Source organism: Corylus avellana, chromosome ca10 (assembly GCF_901000735.1).
Source record: "Corylus avellana chromosome ca10, CavTom2PMs-1.0".
In the NCBI taxonomy this organism is placed as follows: domain Eukaryota; kingdom Viridiplantae; phylum Streptophyta; class Magnoliopsida; order Fagales; family Betulaceae; genus Corylus; species Corylus avellana.
Window position 1 is genome coordinate 3,805,087 of NC_081550.1, and position 19,650 is coordinate 3,824,736.

The window sequence follows — 19,650 nt, forward strand, 5'->3', positions numbered from 1 at the left end:
TGAAGGATTAAATTCCTGAGTGTGATCTTTGTTTCTTGTTTAAGATGTCTCAAACCCTTAACACTGTGCCTAATTTTGATGGATCAAATTATGGCTATTGGAAATCCCGTATGAGATTTTTCTTAAAATCTATAGACGTTTGGCATGTCATTGAATCTGGATTTAAAGCTCCAGATAAGCCGACAGCTGAATGGTCTAATGTTGAAAAACAAACTCGTATGGCGAATGACAAAGCTATGAATGCTCTATGCTTGGCAATTTCACAAACTGAGTTCTCCAGAATTTCAAATTGTGATAGTGCCAAGGATGCATGGGAGATCCTAGAAACTACGTATGAAGGAACTAATCTTGTTAAAGCTTCAAAACTTCAAATGTTAGTTTCTCAGTTTGAGGATATTAAAATGTTAGAGGATGAGACATTCAATGAATTTTTTGGTAAACTTAGTGAAATTAGAAATTCCATGATAAATCTAGGAAAGAAAGTTTCTGACACTAAGCTTATTAGAAAAGTTATGAGATCCCTCCCTGAAAGATTCAGAATGAAGGTAACTGCTATTGAGTCATGCACTGATCTTAATACCATGAGGATAGAAGAGTTAGTTGGTGCTCTTCAAACTTATGAGTTTTCCTTGCCTCAACCTAGGAAAAATCAGGATATTGCCCTTAGAACTCTTAGGAAGAACTCTGATGAGTTATCTGATGAGGATTCACCAGATGATGAGGAACTTGCATTGATAGCTAGAAGGTATTTTAAGAATGAACATAGAATTTCCAAGAAATTTGGAAAACAAAAAGAGAGTACTCAGGGTAGAAATGAAAGAGACCCACGTGGTCCAAAATGTTATGAGTGTTCTGGCTATGGTCATGTGCAAAAGGATTGTGCTAACCTCAAGAGTAATAAGCCAAAAGGTCAAAAAGCTTTCAATATTACATTGAGTGACACTGATGAGGAAGAAACTCCTAATTATATGGCTTTTGGTGCATCTTATGATTCTGATGATTCTAATCAATCAGATGTTCAGTCTGCCCCTGATAATGAATCAAATAGGGTTAATGATCTTCAAAACTCCTTTAACAATTTAATGGAAAAGTTTTCTATGCTTAGAAATACTAACTTGAAAATTGTTAAGGATTTTAAGAATCTTGAGCTTGAAAGGGATAATTTGTTGAAATCTTTGAGTGATTCACATGTTGTTTGCAATACTCTCAAATCTGAAAATCATGTGTTAATTGCTAAAAATAAATCCCTTCAAAATGATCTGATTGCATCTAGAAATCACTTGAGTAAATTCTCTAGTGAAAAGCTTGATAAAATGTTGCATATTCAAAAGCAATCTAGCGACAGATCTGGCTTAGGATTTGATAAAACTGCTTCTTTGTCTTCTAACCGTGCTTCTACTTCAAAGACTGTTTTTGTTAAACCAGTGAAAGTAGAAGAATCTTCAAGTGAAGAAAAGCAAGTAGTTGCTCCGACTCCTCAAGGTAATAAAGGTAAGAAAATTTACATTGAGCCTCAAGCATCTTGCCCTACACCTAGAGTCATGCATCCTCCTAGGAAATTACCTTCACAAAGGTTTGTCCCTACATGTCATCACTGTGGCAAAGTGGGTCACATTCGACCTCACTGTTTTAATTTGAAACTTCATGTGCATATAAATAAAAATTCCTATTCTAGGAAAGAAAGTGAGGGTTTGGTCATAATGATGAGAGAAGTGCTATCTAGGCTAGATAAGTTTAAGCAAAGTCATAAGTCTAGACCTAAGATTTCTCAAGTTTGGGTTAAGAAGGATGATACCATTCACTCCTTGAGGGGGAGTGGTGATGATCTCACCTTATGTTAGGTGAGTCACCCACATGTCTAGGATTGTTTTTCATGCATATCTTTGCATATCCTAGAGCATGTTGTTTTTCGTTTTTCATTGCATTTTTGTTTTATTTTGTTTTGAAATTGTATTTTGTTTGTGTGCATTTCTTTTGTGAAAAATAACAAAAAGACAAAAATATTTTACTTTGGTTGTTTTTTTTTCTTTTCTTTATTTTGTCTTATGCACCGAGATAGTTCATTAATTTCTCATGTTGCTTTTTATGAATTTAATTCCTTACGTCTTGGAATGTTCTTAATATGCATGAGATGAAAATTTGTGTCAATGAACTTGTTTTTGTGGTTACCTAAAGTCTGAGCTTATGTGGTACTTTTTGCCTATGCTTTATTTCTTGTGCACAGTTAAGCTTAAATTGAGGTTTTGTTTCACTTTATTTGTGAGGTCTGTTAGGTAGCCATATGAGGTTTTTGACTAGTCATATTTTTCAAATTGACCATATGCTAGTTGAACCTAGGGCTTAAAAATTTCTGCTTTCTCTGTTGTGATAAGCACCAAAAGTTTAAGGACATTTTCTCAAAGAGAAAAATAAACAAAATAGTGAAACAAATAAAATCAAAAGATCATATTCCAAAAGAAATTTATTTCACTGTGTCAAACTTGTGCAAAATATTTTACAAAGAGAATTGTATAGGATGAGAGTGGCTAGGTCCTAGTATGATAAGGTTTGACTTTTGATTTGATATACTTGTCAAAACCTCATGGTGGTGAAACTTTCTCCTCATTTTGTAAATTGAAAATTTTTCTCTTTGGATGGCTTACCCACACACCACACAAGCATAGGTTGAATGGAACATTTTCTTGGCTTGGGTTAAGCAATATGAGTTTCTAGCCATTTCTAGTCTCATGTATATTTTGCATATTTGGAGCATGTTTGGATATTCATTGTGCAATACATGAGTCATTGATGTGTTATCATGTGTGTTCATTTAACTTTTAAGGGGGAGAAACATGCTATGCATTTCCAGTTTCCTGTTGTTAATTGAGTCATACATTGAGGGGGAGTTTTGCTGATGTTTCTTTATAATCACGCATTCTACGTCATTTTTTTATCATGAGTTTTATTTATGTCTTCTTGTTCCACATATGCCTTGATGTATTTTGTGAAGTGTTTCAGGAAACATGAAGACCTTTTGTCATTCTGTGACAAAAAGGGGGAGTAAATATGGGGAGATGATGGGATTGGCTCGACATTTTGGTTTTGTCACTGAATTGCCAAAGGGGGAGTTTGTTAGTTCTTGTGTTGGCTTAATTCAGTTCCAAAATGCAGATGCTACTGTTCATGGCTCAAACACTGATATAGAATGCTCAGAATCCAATCTCCACCGTTCATAATGTAGATTCATGTGTTATGAACGTCCCTGCAAAATTTCAGCTCAATCGGACCACAAACGCCCATCGATCGGAGCTGTTGATGAAGACTGGACAGGCCGGGTCCGGACCGCAATTCCCCGGGTCCGGACCTCATTTCCAGAAACTAAAATCTTGCTCCGCAAAGCCGTGTCCGGACCGCCCATTAACATGTCCGGACACCCCGTAAGTTTTAGCCCAAAAACGTGATTTTAAGTGGGTTAGGTCTAGGGTTTTGTCGGGGGTATATATACATCATTATAGAAGAGAGAAGCACGAATTTTCACCCCCAGAGAGTTCGTGTGAGGCTGTGCTTGAGTGATTATTTTGTTGTGAGCCAAATTGATTCCTCTTAGAGGATTTTTGTTAGTATTGATTGTGTGCTTAATTAAAGTCTATCGGAAGGGTCCGATAAAGGAGAATCACGTTGAAGAAGATTGTGAGCAAGGAGACAAGTTGGAGGCTTGTCGATCTTACAGAGTCAAGGTCTTGCAAAGGGTTGTAAGTGTTCCTAGTGTCTGTAATCTCTGGATAATCTTTTGATAGTGATTTCCTGGGTTTGGCTGCCCCGGAGAGGTTTTACTTTTAGAACGTTTTCTAAAAGGTTTCCTCTTCGTCACCAAAATCTTTGTGTGTGATTGTTCATATTTTGGTGAATGTTTGTTTTGATATATATCTGTTAATTCCGCATAAAATTGTGATATTTATCTGTTTAGAATTTTTCAAATGGCATAACTTGAATAGTTTTGAGATGATGTTGATTTACTTTTTCTACCTGCTTTTCTGCTCTTCTAATCAAGTTTCTGATAGATCAGACAATCGAAGAGCCTTTTTTGTTCTCTGAGGATAAATTATATTCAGGGAATTACTAGATGCAGAGGCTAGAGTTGCAACTGTTGCTCACCTCCATGAATTTGGGCTACTCGTAAGATTTTGTTTAGGCACACAGTTTACATGTTGTTTAAAGTACAAAACTTGTGGGTCAAGTATTTTAAGATGGAGATTTTTAAATGGAGGCAAGCATAGTTGATATTGCCACTACCACTCCTTTTATATGTTTATTTGTTTGTTAGCCACCATAAATTGTTGGCTTACATAGTTTGTTTTTAACTGCTTGATAATTCAGCTGCAATCTAGAAAAGTTGTTGCTGTGGGCCGAGGAGCTCGTGATAGTGATGGGAAAGCTTATTCCTGTTTGTGTAAAGGAAGGAGAAACAGTTCTTTTGCCTGATTTTGGAGGGACTGAAGTAAAGCTTGGTGATAAAGAGTAAGCTATACTCCTTTTGCTACATATATGTCAATATTTTTCTTTGAGAACCTGATAGAAGTGACGAATTATTGTATTTGTCAGTTGCTGTTCATGTGATACGTAATACTTGTCTTATCTCTTGAGATAAAGTACTTCATCGTGCAAGATTTACCTATAAAGGCGGGTTGCTAATTAATAAAAATATACTACCATAATTGGAAACACTAATATAATAGGAGAGAACTGCCGTCTCTGGCTCCGTTGCTACAAGGGCTTTACGCAATTGATCTGGCCATATCGGATTGGATCACATAAAGACCCTTTTCAACTAGGGGTGAAATTTAAAACCGCCTAACCGCTTAACTGCTTTGAAAGCGGTTAGTAAAAACCGCTAACCGCCTAGGCGGTTGCGGTTAGCGGTTAGTGGGTTTTGGAAATCCGCTACCCGCTAACCGTTATATATATATATATAATAACAATAAGTCGTGAGTTTATGAACTTTTTTTGGTTGATTGAAATGGGTCTCAAGCTTCAAGTTTAACCATGTTGGTTTTTTTGGTTGCTTGTGAGTTTATGAACTTGTTTGTATTTTATTTTATTTCTATGTGTGAGTTTATGTATAAGACTACAAGTGAAGTGATGATTTTGTTGTAATTTTATTTGTATATTATATGATGTGTAGATTTGTAGAAGGTGGCCAACAAGATTTTGGTATATAGCAATTTTTAATGCTAAAATGGCCATGAAAATGGGGAAAAAAAAAAAAAAGTTTAGAATGAGCGAAAAAAATGTTTAAAGTGAGCCCAAACCCTGTCCAAAACCGGCCCAAAATCGGTCCAAAGAAAAAGCCCAAAAAAACGGTTAGAAAAAAGTGGTTATCCCAAAGCAGTTAACCGCTAACCGGGCGGTTAACCGCTACCCGGTTAGCGGAGGCGGTTAGTAAAAATTACTAACCGCCTAGGCGGTTGCGGTTAGCGGTTTTAGCCACTAACCGCTATTTCACCCCTACTTTCAACATAGCATGGGTCATTGAAAGGATCTAATAAACCCACCAGAGCTAGGTTCTTTCCAAAAATGGAATGGAGTGCGTAATTGCTATTTTAGTTTCGGAGAGTTTGTTTGACATTATATATCGAGCTCGAGTTAGAGTCGAGTGAAACCGAGCGGGTTGTCGAACGGACGGGTTTATTTACAACCCTAGTCACAATTAAAAGTTTGGAGGGATATTGTCAATTGGGTGGTAACTAGTTTGAGGGAGATATATAGACTTTACCCTAAAGAATATAATATTTATTAGAGATAATTGTAATAGAATAAAGAATAAACAATATCACTCATTTATCACTTCACTCAAGGTAGGAACAATAGGATTTGATTGCTTTGGGAAGGTAGAATAGAAACTAGTATGATAAAATATAATAAAGTCATCAAAATGAACAAATAACACGTTCAATAATAATAATTAAAAAAAAAAAAAAGTTTTTATAATACGACAATCAAATTTGAATTTTTCGAACAAAATATCAATTTGTTTTTAAATTCGTATTGGAATTTTGATACCAAATTAAATCGCAAACTAATACGTTATAAGTCATATTATAATCGTACCACTTTTCTTGGATAAGTCTAGCTATGTCTCTTTACCATTGTTACTCAGATTAATTGGTTATTCTATGTAAATGATCATTTATGTTTTTTTGTTTTTTTTTTTTTTTTTTAAATAAACAACTCTACACACATGGATTAAAGGCGAGAAAACACTCAGGAACTACTTCCAACTTTAGAAACAATTGTTCAATAATATTCAACAAACACCCTCTAAAACATTTTGTTTTCCCTCTTGACATCAAAGCTAAACTAAGGTTTTCAAAAAGACAGTCGTGCCATGTAACTCAGACATCTCACGAAGTGACTGTCTTCTGTTTTTTTTCCTCATTCCACCGCCACCACCTTTGTACATCCATGGAACTCTCACTTGGCTTCATTATCAGAAGATGATGCCATTGTAGTCTCCTTCTCTTGATTGAACTTGGTGTATGTTTCACCTCTATACCTCCTTTGTATATCACTTTTGTAAAATTCCAGTGTTCTCACCACCAGAATCAACGAAATAAGAGCCCCAGTGAATGTCGCAATGGCCATAATTTTGAAAGATAGGCCATAACATTGTTTCCCCTTGCAAACAAGTGGCTTCCCCAAAGCCTTTATTCCATACAACTTCGTTGTCTCAATATCGTAAAGCCTTCCAGCGAGTTCTTTATTAAGCAAAAACGACCCAATTGGACTTGCCAACTGCCCACAATTGAACAATACAGAGTAGTGCTTGAGGCCAAAGATCTCGGAAATTATGGACAAAACTAGAGGCAACTGTGCGCCAAGTGTAAACCCAATGATCAATGAAGCCAAGTAAATTGAATTCTGGAAAGGAAATGCGATCAGAAGCTGGCCGATGCAAGCGAGAAAAAGAACAACCGACAACATAAGGGGACGAGGAACTTTATATTTCGTGAGCAGTGTTTCAGACAGAAACCCGGAGAATACTCTCCCTGCGTAATTCCATATGCTTATCAGGGACATAAAGGTGTTTGTGGTCTTTGGCTCATATCCAAGCGCGTCGCCAATTTGTCTCATGTTGTCAACGACAGTCAAGCCTGAGCCAAGTCCGACGAGTGTTGCAAGGAAGATAATCAGCATGTCAATGCTCAACAATGCTTGTAGTATCCCATAGTCTTCCCCTCTTTTTGGTTTGTTAAGAATGTCTACAAGAAAGGACGTTTTTGTTGTCTCCTCTTCTGCTTCTTTGATAGAGGTATTTTGTTCTTGCTGAATGGCTTGTGGCTTCTCAACTATTATTGTTGTAGGAGGTGCTTTCATCTCGTTCCAAATGAGTACCTGTTAAAGTATTTGATTAAATCATGTTAAATTTATGTCTTTCAATTAATTTAAATTTTTAAGATAAGTGATGATTTAATATAATATTAGAACTAAAGGTGATTTAACAATACCTCTTGTCTAAAGGCAACGACAGCAGGTAGAAACAACAAGATGCACGCTACCGCTACACTTCCAATATTGGCCGTTTGAGAAAAGGCAACATGTTGTTGAACTAGTGTAATGGTCATCAAAAACACAGCAAGAGCGGCTGATAAATAGAGGAACTGATAGAACACTTTAACCTCATTTGGTTGCCTAATCTTAACCTCCTTCTCCCTAATTGTGTACATAACCACTATTGATATCAATGTCGGGAGCCACGCTGTGAGAAGGATTAAAGATGTTGAATCACCATCCCCATAAATGGCCAAGTAAATTTGAGTAAGTATAGCCCCACTAAGCCCGACATAACCTTTCAAGAGACCCAACATAATAGATCGGCTCTCTTGGAAATTCTTGACACAGGTGACAAGAGATCCTGTATTTACAAAGTTCTGTGAATTGGCTCCGATGAACATGTAAGCACACATATGCCAAAGCTCAGGCTTGCGAATTCTTCGGGTGACGGCCAACCATATCATGAAGTAGCCTAAAAAGTTGGTGACAGAGCCAATGGCAAGCACGAACCATGTGGGAGTGACCTCGGCTACAAGGCCAGACAAAATTCCAGCGCTTGTACCAATATCCTTCCATGAGCTTAATGTATTGAGCATTGACTGGTTGTATTCAAGATTGCTCTTGATATCGTTGGAGTAGACCGTAAAAAGGTATGTTGCACCGGCGCTGGCCATGAGCAGAAATGATGCAAAGACTGAGGTCCATCTACCTGTTGCCAAGTGCGCAGCAAAACTACAGCATTCATTCTTTGTCTGAGCCATTTTTCCTCTTTGAAGTATTTTCTTTCTGGGTTTGCAGGGAAGAGGAAGCAGAGATGTTGATATCTGATATTTGGGTTGTTGGAAGAAAGACGCTATAAATAAGCAAATACAGAACGTGAGTTAGTTTGTGTCGATTAAGGAATTTAAGGTAGTTCTTAGTAATAGCTCATTCACATGTGGGAAGGAGCTGTCAAATTATGAGAAAAAACAAATTGAAACTAAGAAGTATACACTCATTGGTATGCATTTCCTCATTTTAACAATAAATAAACCTACCCGAACCGCTTATTCCAAAAATTAGGCAACACGTGCATTCAATCGCTACTTATTTTAAAAATTTAAGACGATAGGAGAGTGTAAATTTAATCATTTAATTTATATTTTTAAGTATTCTAACAAGAAACAAGTTAATCTACCTGAACCACTCATCCCAAAAGTTAGGAAACACGCATTAAATCACTACTTATTTTAAAAACTTAAGGCGATAAAAGAGTATAAATTTAATCATTTAATTCATACTTTCAAGTATTTTAACAAGAAACAAATTAACTTACCCCAACCGCTCATCCCAAAAATTAGGCAACACATGCATTAAATCACTACTTAACTTAAACTAATAAGAAAGTGTAAATTTAAACATTTAATTCATACTTTTAACATTATTTCTTTCATGTGAACTATTTTAACTGAAATTGGGGATACACACATAGAATCAAAGTTTGAACTCAAGGCTATGTATGTTAACATATAAAATAATTGTCATACTATAATACGCAGCGAAAATTAGGATTCAAAATTACCTCAAGCCATGTTTGTTCAAGCGAATCAAAGAACCTCTCATCAACATAAACCTAAAACAAAATTTAGAAGAAAGAGGATCTTCTCACCTATGCCTAACTCGATTACCTTATTGATGGAATACATAGGTTTTATTTGTAGGTAGGTTAAGGATCCTTAATCAGAATTGTTATCTTATTTATTCATCCCATCAAGAAATAAGAATCAAAATAAAATGAATTCTAATTTATTTGATTCTACAAATTATTCTTTGTTTGGAATAAATTACCGAACACCCGTAATTGTGTTTTAATTTAAATCACACTAAAAGTAATTAGAAGCAAATATCATAATCCAAAGGGTAACGTTAACGGTCCCAAGACATAGACGGGTTGATTAGGGATAAAACTTTCAGTTTGAAGGGTTCTTCAATCTCCTTAATAACACCCCACGACTAAGTTGATATCCAAATTAGAAGTTTTCTTCTAAACTAAGTTGGAGGAATTTTTTTCAACATAGTCTATAAAAGTGATATGTGTCCCTTGAACATGTGAAAAATACATGTTGTTTTAATAGAACAGACAAAGTTGGAATAAATTTTATTAAAAACTCATGTGCACCTCACATGCTATTAAAAAAATGGACACATGCCACTTTTCTAGACTAGGTTGAAGGAAATTCCTTCAACCAAATTTGGAAGAAAACCCTATCCGTCTTAGACATGATTATTATCCTTCTTTGTCAAGCACAACAAGAAATTCGAAGTTTTTATCACTTGAAAATTAGAAAAACAAAGAGAGAAATCAATTATTTTGAGAGAATTGGATGTCCAAATGATAATTTCGAAGGGATCAACATCCAAATGTTTTAAATAATTTTGCATTTCTCTTTATTTTTTCTCTGTTTTTCAAGTGGTAAAAAGTAAAAACTATGGCTGCGTTTATTAAAATTTTGTTCTTTTTTTTCTGCCTTTTCTTCTTAAAATAAAATCATTAACAAATAACTTAAATGCAAAATACCCATAAAAATACAAAAAAATTCACATTTATCTAACATCAAAGCACTTCTTCAAAAAAATAATATTACTTTAATTAATATGCCATGTCATCCACTTAAAAAAAAAAAAAAAAAGGCTTAAAACTTATTATGTGAGCGAATGTGATAAATAAATATATAAATAGCATTACTCATTTAAACCAAAAAAAAAATGTTAGGGTTGTTCTTGGTGTTCTCTTTCTTCTATATGGATAGTATTTAAAAAAAAAAAAAAAAAAAAAAAAAAAAAAAAATTTACCCCACCAATATTTTACCCCACCAAAATAAAAAAAGAACAGTAATTTTTCTCTTCAAGCCGAAGACAAAAAAAATACTCCAAAAACAGTCATGGAGCTTCTACTATGATCATCATCATGCTTCTTACGGCCACGGGAGGATTTGCGGTCAGTTGTGTAACTTCACCCAGTCGTGAAAATCCTTGTTAAACCCTACCAGCTAACTCTCTCTTTACGTCATCAGAATCTTCCACTATTTGCTTCTCTCTCTCGCCCTCGGATTCGATCACTCATTTCCTTTCCTAATCCCAAATGGCAAAGGCAAAGCGCCTGATACCATCTTTCAATCGCGTTCTGGTAGAGAAAATCGTTCCTCCTACGAAAACCAACACCGGTACCTTACTTCCCTAGTCAATCACCAAGGTAAAATCTCTCTCTCTCTCTCTCTCTCCCTCTCGCTCTCTATTTTTTTTTTTTTTTTTTTTCTTGCTGAGGAAATTGTTGGAAAAGTGATGTATCAACTTTGAATATTTGATTTTTCTCTTATTTGTTGTGTGTTTTTTAGCTTGGAACTGAAACTGGGTTCTTGTCTTTCCTTCTTGTTTTCTTTCATTTGGCCATTTGGTTGTTTTTTCTGATACTTGGTTTGGCCTTTGATTGCTATGTTTAATTTGGGTTTAGACGTGGGGTGAACCTGGCTCTGATACCAGTGTTAGGTGGTCTTTCAACCCCAAAAGCTAGTTCAAGAGGTGAGGCTTTCTCTCACACTTATAAACGGACCATCAACCCCTTCCACAACCGATATAGGATAACTCTAACAATGTGGCTTGGATATTTTTTCCCAACGGAAGTGTGTTTTTTTGGGTACCTTTTTCCGAGTAATGCTAGAAGGCCTACTTGTGTCCTACTAAGAATGATGTGGCTATTAAAATCACCATTGGGCTTGTGATTGATCATTATTGAATTTTTTATCAAAGGGTAATTTTAATAACCACATCATTTTTAGTAAAACACAAGTAGGCCTTTTAGAATTACTCCATTTTTCTTGATTGGTTTGTCTTTACCTATTGTCAATATGAATTCTGTATTGTTCTTTGATTCTTCTGGGTATGGACTTGATTTCGATATAATTTCTGTTTGGGATTTTATAGTGTGATCCAAGCCATTTATTAGTTTGCTATTCTGGCATGGCTTCAATTTGGATATTTCTTTGTGCCTTTCCCAATTAAACTAAAATCTCTATCTTAAAACAAAAGTTTCCACTTAAAACTATTACAACGAATTTTATATTACATTGAGAGAAAGAACAACTATGTTTGATTAATTCTTTAGTTTACTTGAATGGCATAACTTGAATAGTTTTGAGATGATGTTGCTTTACTTTTTTCTACCTGCTTTTCGGCTCTTCTAATCAAGTTTCTGATAGATCAGACAATCGAAGAGCCTTTTTTGTTCTCTGAGGATAATTAATAAAAATACTACTATAATTGAAAGCCTTAATATATAGGAGAGAACTGCCTTTCCTGTATGCTGTCTTTGGCTCTGTTGGTACATGGGCTTTACACAATTGATCTGGCTATATCGGATTGGATCACATAGATTCACCTTTCAACACAGCATAGGTCATCGAAAGGATCTCAGAAACCCACCAGAGCTAGGTTCTTTCCAAAAATGGAATGGAGTGCGTAATTGCTATTTTAGTTTCGGAGAGTTTTGTTTGACATTACCCAATATCATGGAACTTAGGAGACTTTTATTTCACTTCTCTGTTATGGTACGGTTCTTGCTTTTCTTTATATGGGTTGGATGTATTAAGTTTTAAGATCGCCTTTTAATTTGCACTGTAGAGATACTTTTCTTTGATCTTAGGTTTTTCAACCTTTTCTGTTCAAGTTATCAGGGTTTGTAATTACCTCATCTTTAGAGAAAATATGCCACTATCTGTAGGATTTAAGCAAGCTCTGCTAGCTGAGTAGTTCCCGGGGGGTCCTTGGTCATTTTCAGGAAATAAAGTGTCAAATAATTTAGATCGAGACCAAGTATTTACTTTTATATGTGATCAGTTTGGCTAAAAAATGAATTCCTTATGTATTAATTTGTTAGTTGAGTGTATAGTCGAATTTTTTCAGCAAGTACACTATCCTAGAACAGAACTTTGCTAGATGCAGAATTTGCAAGGGAATGTCCTTCCAACTTAGGTTCAATATATGGATTGTTTAATGGGACCGAGTATTGCTAGAAGTCACTCTTGTTTTCCTTTTGTTTCACTCTAAAAATAATATGATTTCTTAAATCACCATTGAGTTTGTGATTGATCATTATTGAATTTTGATCAAATGATAATTTTAAAAACCACCTCATTCATAGAGTGACAAAAGAGGAACACAAGAATAATTTCTAAAATCACTCAATGGGACCAAACCACCATAACATCTTCTTATCATATTTGGCTTGGGATATTAAATATATCAAACTAGTTTAATTAGTCTCTGCTCATAGTTCTATGTATTTGCATTCTGTTCTTTCTTACAGTTTTAGCTTTTGGTGCTGTCGATGTTGAAGCTGTAGCATTTTCTTTACTAGTGATTCTTTACATGACATGGGGTGCTAAATTCTATAACCTTTCAGCTTTAATTGACGTTTAAATTTGACTCGTTTATGATCATAAAACAAAGTTATGAAAAGAATATTGTACTACTTTTAAGATCATAGAAGTTGCTGCCCTTGTAGGTGGTTCACCCATGGAGGTGTCATATTACCCCATGATACCAACTGAAGCAAGGAGCATGTAGGCTCTGATACCAACTAATGTAGGGAAGTGTGTGAGAAAATTAGATATTGTTAAAGAAAAGATAAATGATCTTGGAACCGTTGATTTGTTCACAAAAAACGTAAACAAAACCATTCTTTAAACCTATTGATTCACTCATAATACAAGGCATAAGGTATTAGCAATTGGTATATTCAATAGAATACCCAAAAGTTGGAAGCACAAAAGAAACCTCACTCTATAAATTATATCACCAAGACACTGACAAAAAACAAAGCCACAAGTTACTTTTAAATAGGCTAGAAGTCCTAATCTTAATATCATTAAGAAATTCTAAAACCTAATCCATTAGATAATGATAATAGTTTGTATAGAAACTACTTGACATGTTTTCCCCTGTTTTATTTCAGGTATCATCTGTATAGAGATGAGGATATCTTGGGAACTCTTCATGATTAACACATAGTATTGGCCTATCAGTGTCAAAGGGAGAAAATAAGCCTTCTTGTCCCTGCAATTGCAGGCTGTTGTGCTATTTTGCAATTTTGTAACTTATACCAGTTAGACATTTGCTGAGGGGCTCAGCTATTTTGTTTCTAAAGATGTGATAACATACTACTTAAACAAAAAAACAGAACGCATAAAATGCTTTAAAAGGAAAGAACTGTGAAGCCTACATCCAAAATTATTTACACGACACCACTTATAGTTTGAATTGTCAAACTGTAATTTCATAATTCAATGTTACACAATACTTAATTAATCCAAACACTAAAAGATTACAATGTCTCTTCCAAACCAAGTCACTCGTGCACTTCTTAAGAGACAAGAAAACGAAGAAATCATGCAAAACCTGCATGAAACTATTCTTCAGAGCTTTTTGACGAGTTTATAAAGCTCCGAGCAGCATCTAAACTCAGTTCTTCATGCACCTGGAAATAATAGGAAAAGAAATTTTCTTTACATTAACAACCAGAAACAAAAACTTGATGTAGAAATGCAGAAATGTAAGATACGTACAAGTTTTTTATGAATTCTTTGAAATGACTTGCAAAATCTCTCTGCTTCTGCTGCCCCCACCTATAACATAAATGAGCACCAATAGTTAAGTCTCCCTCCCATCTCATGTTTTCTTCATACACTGAGAATATAGCAACAAAATCACTAAAGAAATTCAAATCTTCCAAAAACATTTCTAGCCATATTTGTTGTGAAATTACATGACAATGTAGTTTTATAATATTTACCTTTCCTAATAAACAAAACATTTCTAAATAAGGCATAACTTAACAGCATCAGAAGTTTCTAATCAATGGCTGAAGCCTGAAATTGATACCATATACACATAGAAAGAAACTGACAGAATTTAAAGGTGCCTTATGTTACAAATAAAAGCTCCCAAAAATATAGTAGGTTAGTTCTTTAATGACAAAAGTGAGGTGACTGAAAAGTTTGATGCAAATAGAGAAAATGATAGTCGATCTGCTCCTCTCCTTCCTCAACAAGTACTGGACCAACAATGGGTGTATTATTTTGCCACTTAAAAGCAACTTTTTCCGCCAAAAAATAATTTCAATAACAGCACCAGATAATGAACTAAAGCCAGGGAGGAGAGAGATATCTTCAAGATCACAAATTACAATCTACATAGCATGACTCAAGCATGTAACATTTTAAAATCACTTATAATCTCCTTTAAATAATTGTAGAACATGTTTTTATAACCTGTGCCCCCTTTTTGCCCCTCTTTCTTGCAACATCTTTTACTTCAACCAATACACTTCTCCACCTTAGTGCAGTCATTAATATTCAATGCACGTGGCTCAACAATTTAGACCAGATTTCTCTCATCTAATCACAATCTAGAGTTACTAATACCTCCTCTCTTTTTTCAGAAAGTAAAACTAATACCTCACCAGCTCATGAATGATGCATTTATTTATGGGTGTCTGTTTTCGTCTTGCTATCCATCCCCCACATCATTGCCATCATCAGCTCAATCATCTTAGGAAGGAAAGGCAATGCCTTTTCTATTTCTATCTCATTTCCCTAGATCACCAATAGACCATGTCACTTCACTCTTCACAGAAGAATGCAAAATCTTGGAATTTAACCAAGGAGTTAAACATGGTACACAAAGATATGGAATATTCAAGGAATCATGGTCCACAAGTTTCATGCATTAGATCATGTTGGTATTTGAAATACTAGAAGTGGCTAGATTAGGAACTCTACTAATTTTCATAACATAATTGGAGTTCAGCATACCTTCCTCTCAGCAACCAACTTTAGCTTCACCCAAAATGCATCTGTTAGCACACAAACACATAAGCATGACAATTTAACTTCGGTACTAAAGCCAAGATACAAGTGGAAATGCATCTTAGTCACCTATAAATTTTAGAAATTTAATGCCAACAAAGCCCAGCACGCCCAGCACATTGCAATGTGCCTTAATAAATCAATCCATTAATTTGAGTGATGTTTACACAAGAAAACAGCAAAATTCTGCCAACACATCCCCCAGATGAAACTTTTCAAAGGTCTCCAAGCAAGTACATTTTTTAGACGCCAAACTCATAGGCACAATGGTGTAGAGATGGAATCATAAGGGTGGACATTTACAAACAATTAAAATAAATTTAACCAGAAAGTCCGCAATTCTTAAGATAAAATGGTTCTAATAAGGGCAAGGCAGTCAAAGAGATCCATCAGATTATCATGTTCAAACAAAAATGTATGCATAAATCCATCAATAAAATACTAGGTTTCTTTGGAAGTTTGTAAAGGAAAAGAACAGAAAGGAAACAATGAATTAAGATTGAATGGAATAGGATAGAAAGGATGGGGGTGTTTTCCTTCCAATGTGTTCTGCTTAAGCTTCCCCCGTTTGGGGGATTAATTGATTGGATAACCTGAGAACAATAATCCTTCCTAGGAAAAGCTTTTACAATGGTAGATACTAGGTAGGGCCAGGTTTATTTGGCATCTATGCCACCTACCCTCCAAACAGTTTGGGAGCCTTTCAGCTCAAACTGCTCATACTCCTAGATCTTCACAATGGGAGTCCATAAGTAGAGTGAAAAGAAAAGAAATGTTGAAGTGACAATTACACCCTTTTCTTTTATTTGCGTCTTTTAAGAAAGAGAAATGAATTTTCATGTCATTTATTGAAAACGAATGAAATATTCTGCCCACTGCTGGGTGGAACGCTTATAAGGGAATGAAATGGAATCTGCTTTTGATTAGAATCAGCTCCCAAAAGAACCCTCCATTCCCTACCATTCCTTTCCACCCTCCCAAACCCACTATACATAAAAGAAATGCACCATAACTAACAAAGAAAATTATAATCTGAAAATGTTATTTGATGGATACCATCTTTGCTATTTCCTTGATTCTCAGTTTCCCTTTTACCCTCCTCTTCCCATGCATCTTGCCATTCCTTTATCTGTCGTGAAGACAAAACTGTCAAGTAGTGCTGAATATACACAAAAGCATAATATTGCGTTAAGCAGTGCCAATCATACCACCTCATTCTGCGTTGACTTAGAGGTTGACTCTCTTGATGCATCTGATTCCACCTGAAATTATATTCAAAAACCAAACTAAATGCATATATAAACAACCAAAGAGGGAAATTTTCATCGAAATTTTGAAGTCGTGTTATGCACAGTTTAAGGCAATAGAAACTGCATAACCATTTAGGTAGTTCCACTAAATTGTTTCAGAAAAAGCCGTTGGAAAACAGGGTTTCAAGTTAGGAATATTTGAAAAAAAATATCTTAGGTCTACTATTTTGGATCATCTAAGAACTTTTGCCTATGCAGAAATTCAAGAATAAATTTTGAAAATTTCATCTCAATATAAACCTTGAACAAGATCAACGCAATAGCCTCGATGCAATATTTTTTATTCTTGAATACAAAGTTCAAAACACTAATCAAAGTAAGCTGACAAATACAAAAGTAGCGGATAACGAGCATATAAAAGTTTAGCACATGAAACATCTATAATGGTTTTCTGCCAACACATTGGCTAATGGACTTGATCTGTTCCAATCAGAAGTAAGATCTAGGACACAATTGCTACATTGTATAACATCTCAAGATCTAAAGTACAATGCAGCATTACATATTAATATCTATTATCCTGGCACATCCATTTAAATTGGCTCACTTTTGTGAATTTCACTTTTAGATCTCCCTTTACGCACAAAACGTGGGGAGAAGAATACAATAAATCAAGCATTCAACTCCATCAGAAGCTTCTGTCATGCGGTTAATCATGTAATGAACTGAGAATTTGACCCAGTTGTGCTACATATGCCTATTAGTAATATTCTCCTTTAATGAGGGGTAGCAAGATCAACTATATGTAGGATGCTTATCAAAGTTACCATAGAACGCATACCATTTCAAGAAACTATGTAACTACTATGCCTTAGGCAAACGCATCAAACATCAGTATCATGTATCATCAATTTGAAACATGGCAAAGTAACAAGAAAACCCATTCAGACAACATTTCTCATTTAATCTGATTGTCAGATATCACATCTGAATAAAACATCCTTGATCTCTTCATACATGCTAGTTATATGACATATCATTCATATCAACCCCCATTTCAGTCTTTTCACTGTTAGCAAACCCACTTGTTTGTTCCATTCATGAATAATCACCGACAGAAAAATTAAAATGCTTCTGTTTACTCCATACCCATTAATCTCCTTATGTAATCGTTGCACATTCAAACCCCAAGTAGTTCAAATTATAGTATACTGGATCAACCCCTATACTACAATCTGCATATCATGTGATGAAACCTATGCAACCAGAATAGACTTTCACCATTGCAGCAACTAAGAACTGTTAAATTACCAGTTATTAGGAAGAGATTGACTCTGAAACCATTAAATTACCATTTATCCCAAAAACTTAAGCTTATAGGGATAGGTAAATTTAATCACTTAATCATTATTTTAACAAGAACCGTTAAAAACAACCACGACAAATGCGAAGGGAAACTTTCAGACACTCAAAGAAGATATAAAGAGAGACCCAGTACACATAATGGCATCAAAACGAAGAGAAAACCTTCTTGGTCAAATCTTGAACACTTTTCTTGAATGCCCAAGAACTTCAACGATGTTATTCTAAAAATTTCAAAAAAAAAAAAAAAAGAAAAAGAAAAAAAACTTGGTAAACAGAGGCAGAGTTACATGGTAATCGCGAGATCGGACGATGGGGAATAGATCAAGAAGGCGTCGAAATTCAACTGCTTCCATGCTTGCTGTTGCTGCAGCTCTCTCCCGATTAAACGCCAAACAACACTGCACTTTCAATTTTCTTTTCTTTTAGTTTCTTTTTCTCTCCTTCAACGTTAAGAGAATGATTTGTAGAATAATGACGACTAAGGTCTTAGGAAAACAGCTTCGTTTGATATAATGTTTTCAATATTTTTGGTTTCCAGAAGTTATTTTCGTGATAAAATATAAAAAGAATTTGTATTTTTCGCCTATTATTGACAAACTATTTTCTTAAATGGAAATGCTACTTGTACCCTTAATTTCAACTTCTAAAGTAATTTTTACTGTTATATCATGAAGAAAAAATGAGAAGAGCTTGTCCTCTATTTCATAATGGTAGAATGATCCAAAAAAATGTGAAATGATCATTCTACACTTATAAAATAAGCAGTGACGGAGCTACTTAGGGCTTTGGGGGTGCTGTGCTTTGAAAAAAAAAAAAAAAAAAGAACTTTTTTGCTATTTTCCTACCCAAGTTCCACACGACACTCCCAAAAAAAAAAAATCTCTCCTACTTGTTCAAGTTATCACTCGGCACCCTCAAAAAAATTTAGGCAACCCCAATATCAATTGTCTAGCTCCACCACTGAAAATAAGAGACTTGTTATTCTCTATTTTAAAGAAAACTGAGAAGATCTGATTCCGCGTCAAAGAGTGCGCAATTGGGAGTGTATGAAATATTTCTTTTTCTAAACACAAACAACCAAATCCCGGAAAGATTGTTATAGTATACATAATGTTGATTAGGCTTACTTCCCCTAGCCCCATCAAAATTTTGAGAATGGTTCATAGCCTAGCATAGTGTAATAGATATAATTGATATCGGGTATTTGCTGTTCAAACTCAACTCAAATAGAGCTTTAAGAACATGATTGAAGCATATGAGGCATAAGGAGTTGTTTTACTTTCAGACTTCACATTCACAATAGGCATAGATTATTATTATTATTATTTATTTTTTTTCTTTCTTTCTCTCCCAAATAATGTATTTTTCTCCGAAGACTAAAACCAGTAATGAAAAAAGAAAAAGAAAATCAAATCACACCATCATTATAATATGTGAATGTCTCTTTTTCTCTTGTAATTGTCAAAATTATTCGTAATAAGATTTTTTTTTTTTTTTTTAATTGAATAATGAAAGGGTGATAGGGAAGAATCATTTTCACTCTTGATCCGAAAGGAAAAAGAAGTGGACGATACTAAAAACAAAAAAGGGGTTGGCTCCCTAAC

At 34.8% G+C, this 19,650-nt stretch overlaps 2 protein-coding genes and 1 pseudogene across 3 annotated transcripts; 1 reads left to right on the forward strand and 2 right to left on the reverse strand.

Annotated features, from left to right (window-relative positions):
* Positions 1 to 13,697, forward strand: part of LOC132163889 (10 kDa chaperonin, mitochondrial-like) — a 28,961-nt pseudogene extending 15,264 nt beyond the window's left edge.
* LOC132163659 (uncharacterized) lies at positions 6,451 to 8,291 on the reverse strand. The gene is made up of 2 exons (XM_059574028.1): positions 7,485 to 8,291; positions 6,451 to 7,371 (listed from the first exon to the last, which is right to left on the reverse strand). Exons 1-2 carry the CDS (start codon positions 8,289 to 8,291, stop codon positions 6,451 to 6,453), a joined length of 1,728 nt encoding a protein of 575 aa, XP_059430011.1.
* An 83-nt stretch (positions 13,698 to 13,780) lies between the features above and the next one.
* LOC132164668 (uncharacterized) lies at positions 13,781 to 18,563 on the reverse strand. Of its 2 annotated transcripts, none has more exons than XM_059575211.1 (6): positions 18,334 to 18,563; positions 16,640 to 16,693; positions 16,488 to 16,560; positions 15,378 to 15,418; positions 14,130 to 14,189; positions 13,781 to 14,041 (listed from the first exon to the last, which is right to left on the reverse strand). In XM_059575211.1, the coding sequence occupies exons 1-6, from the start codon at positions 18,397 to 18,399 to the stop codon at positions 13,973 to 13,975; spliced, it is 363 nt and encodes a 120-aa protein (XP_059431194.1). In that variant the 5' UTR covers positions 18,400 to 18,563; the 3' UTR covers positions 13,781 to 13,972. The 2 variants fall into 2 exon arrangements, with proteins under 2 accessions (XP_059431194.1, XP_059431195.1); XM_059575212.1 differs by having other exon boundaries at positions 16,643 to 16,693; positions 18,334 to 18,561.
* Positions 18,564 to 19,650: the final 1,087 nt, after the last annotated feature.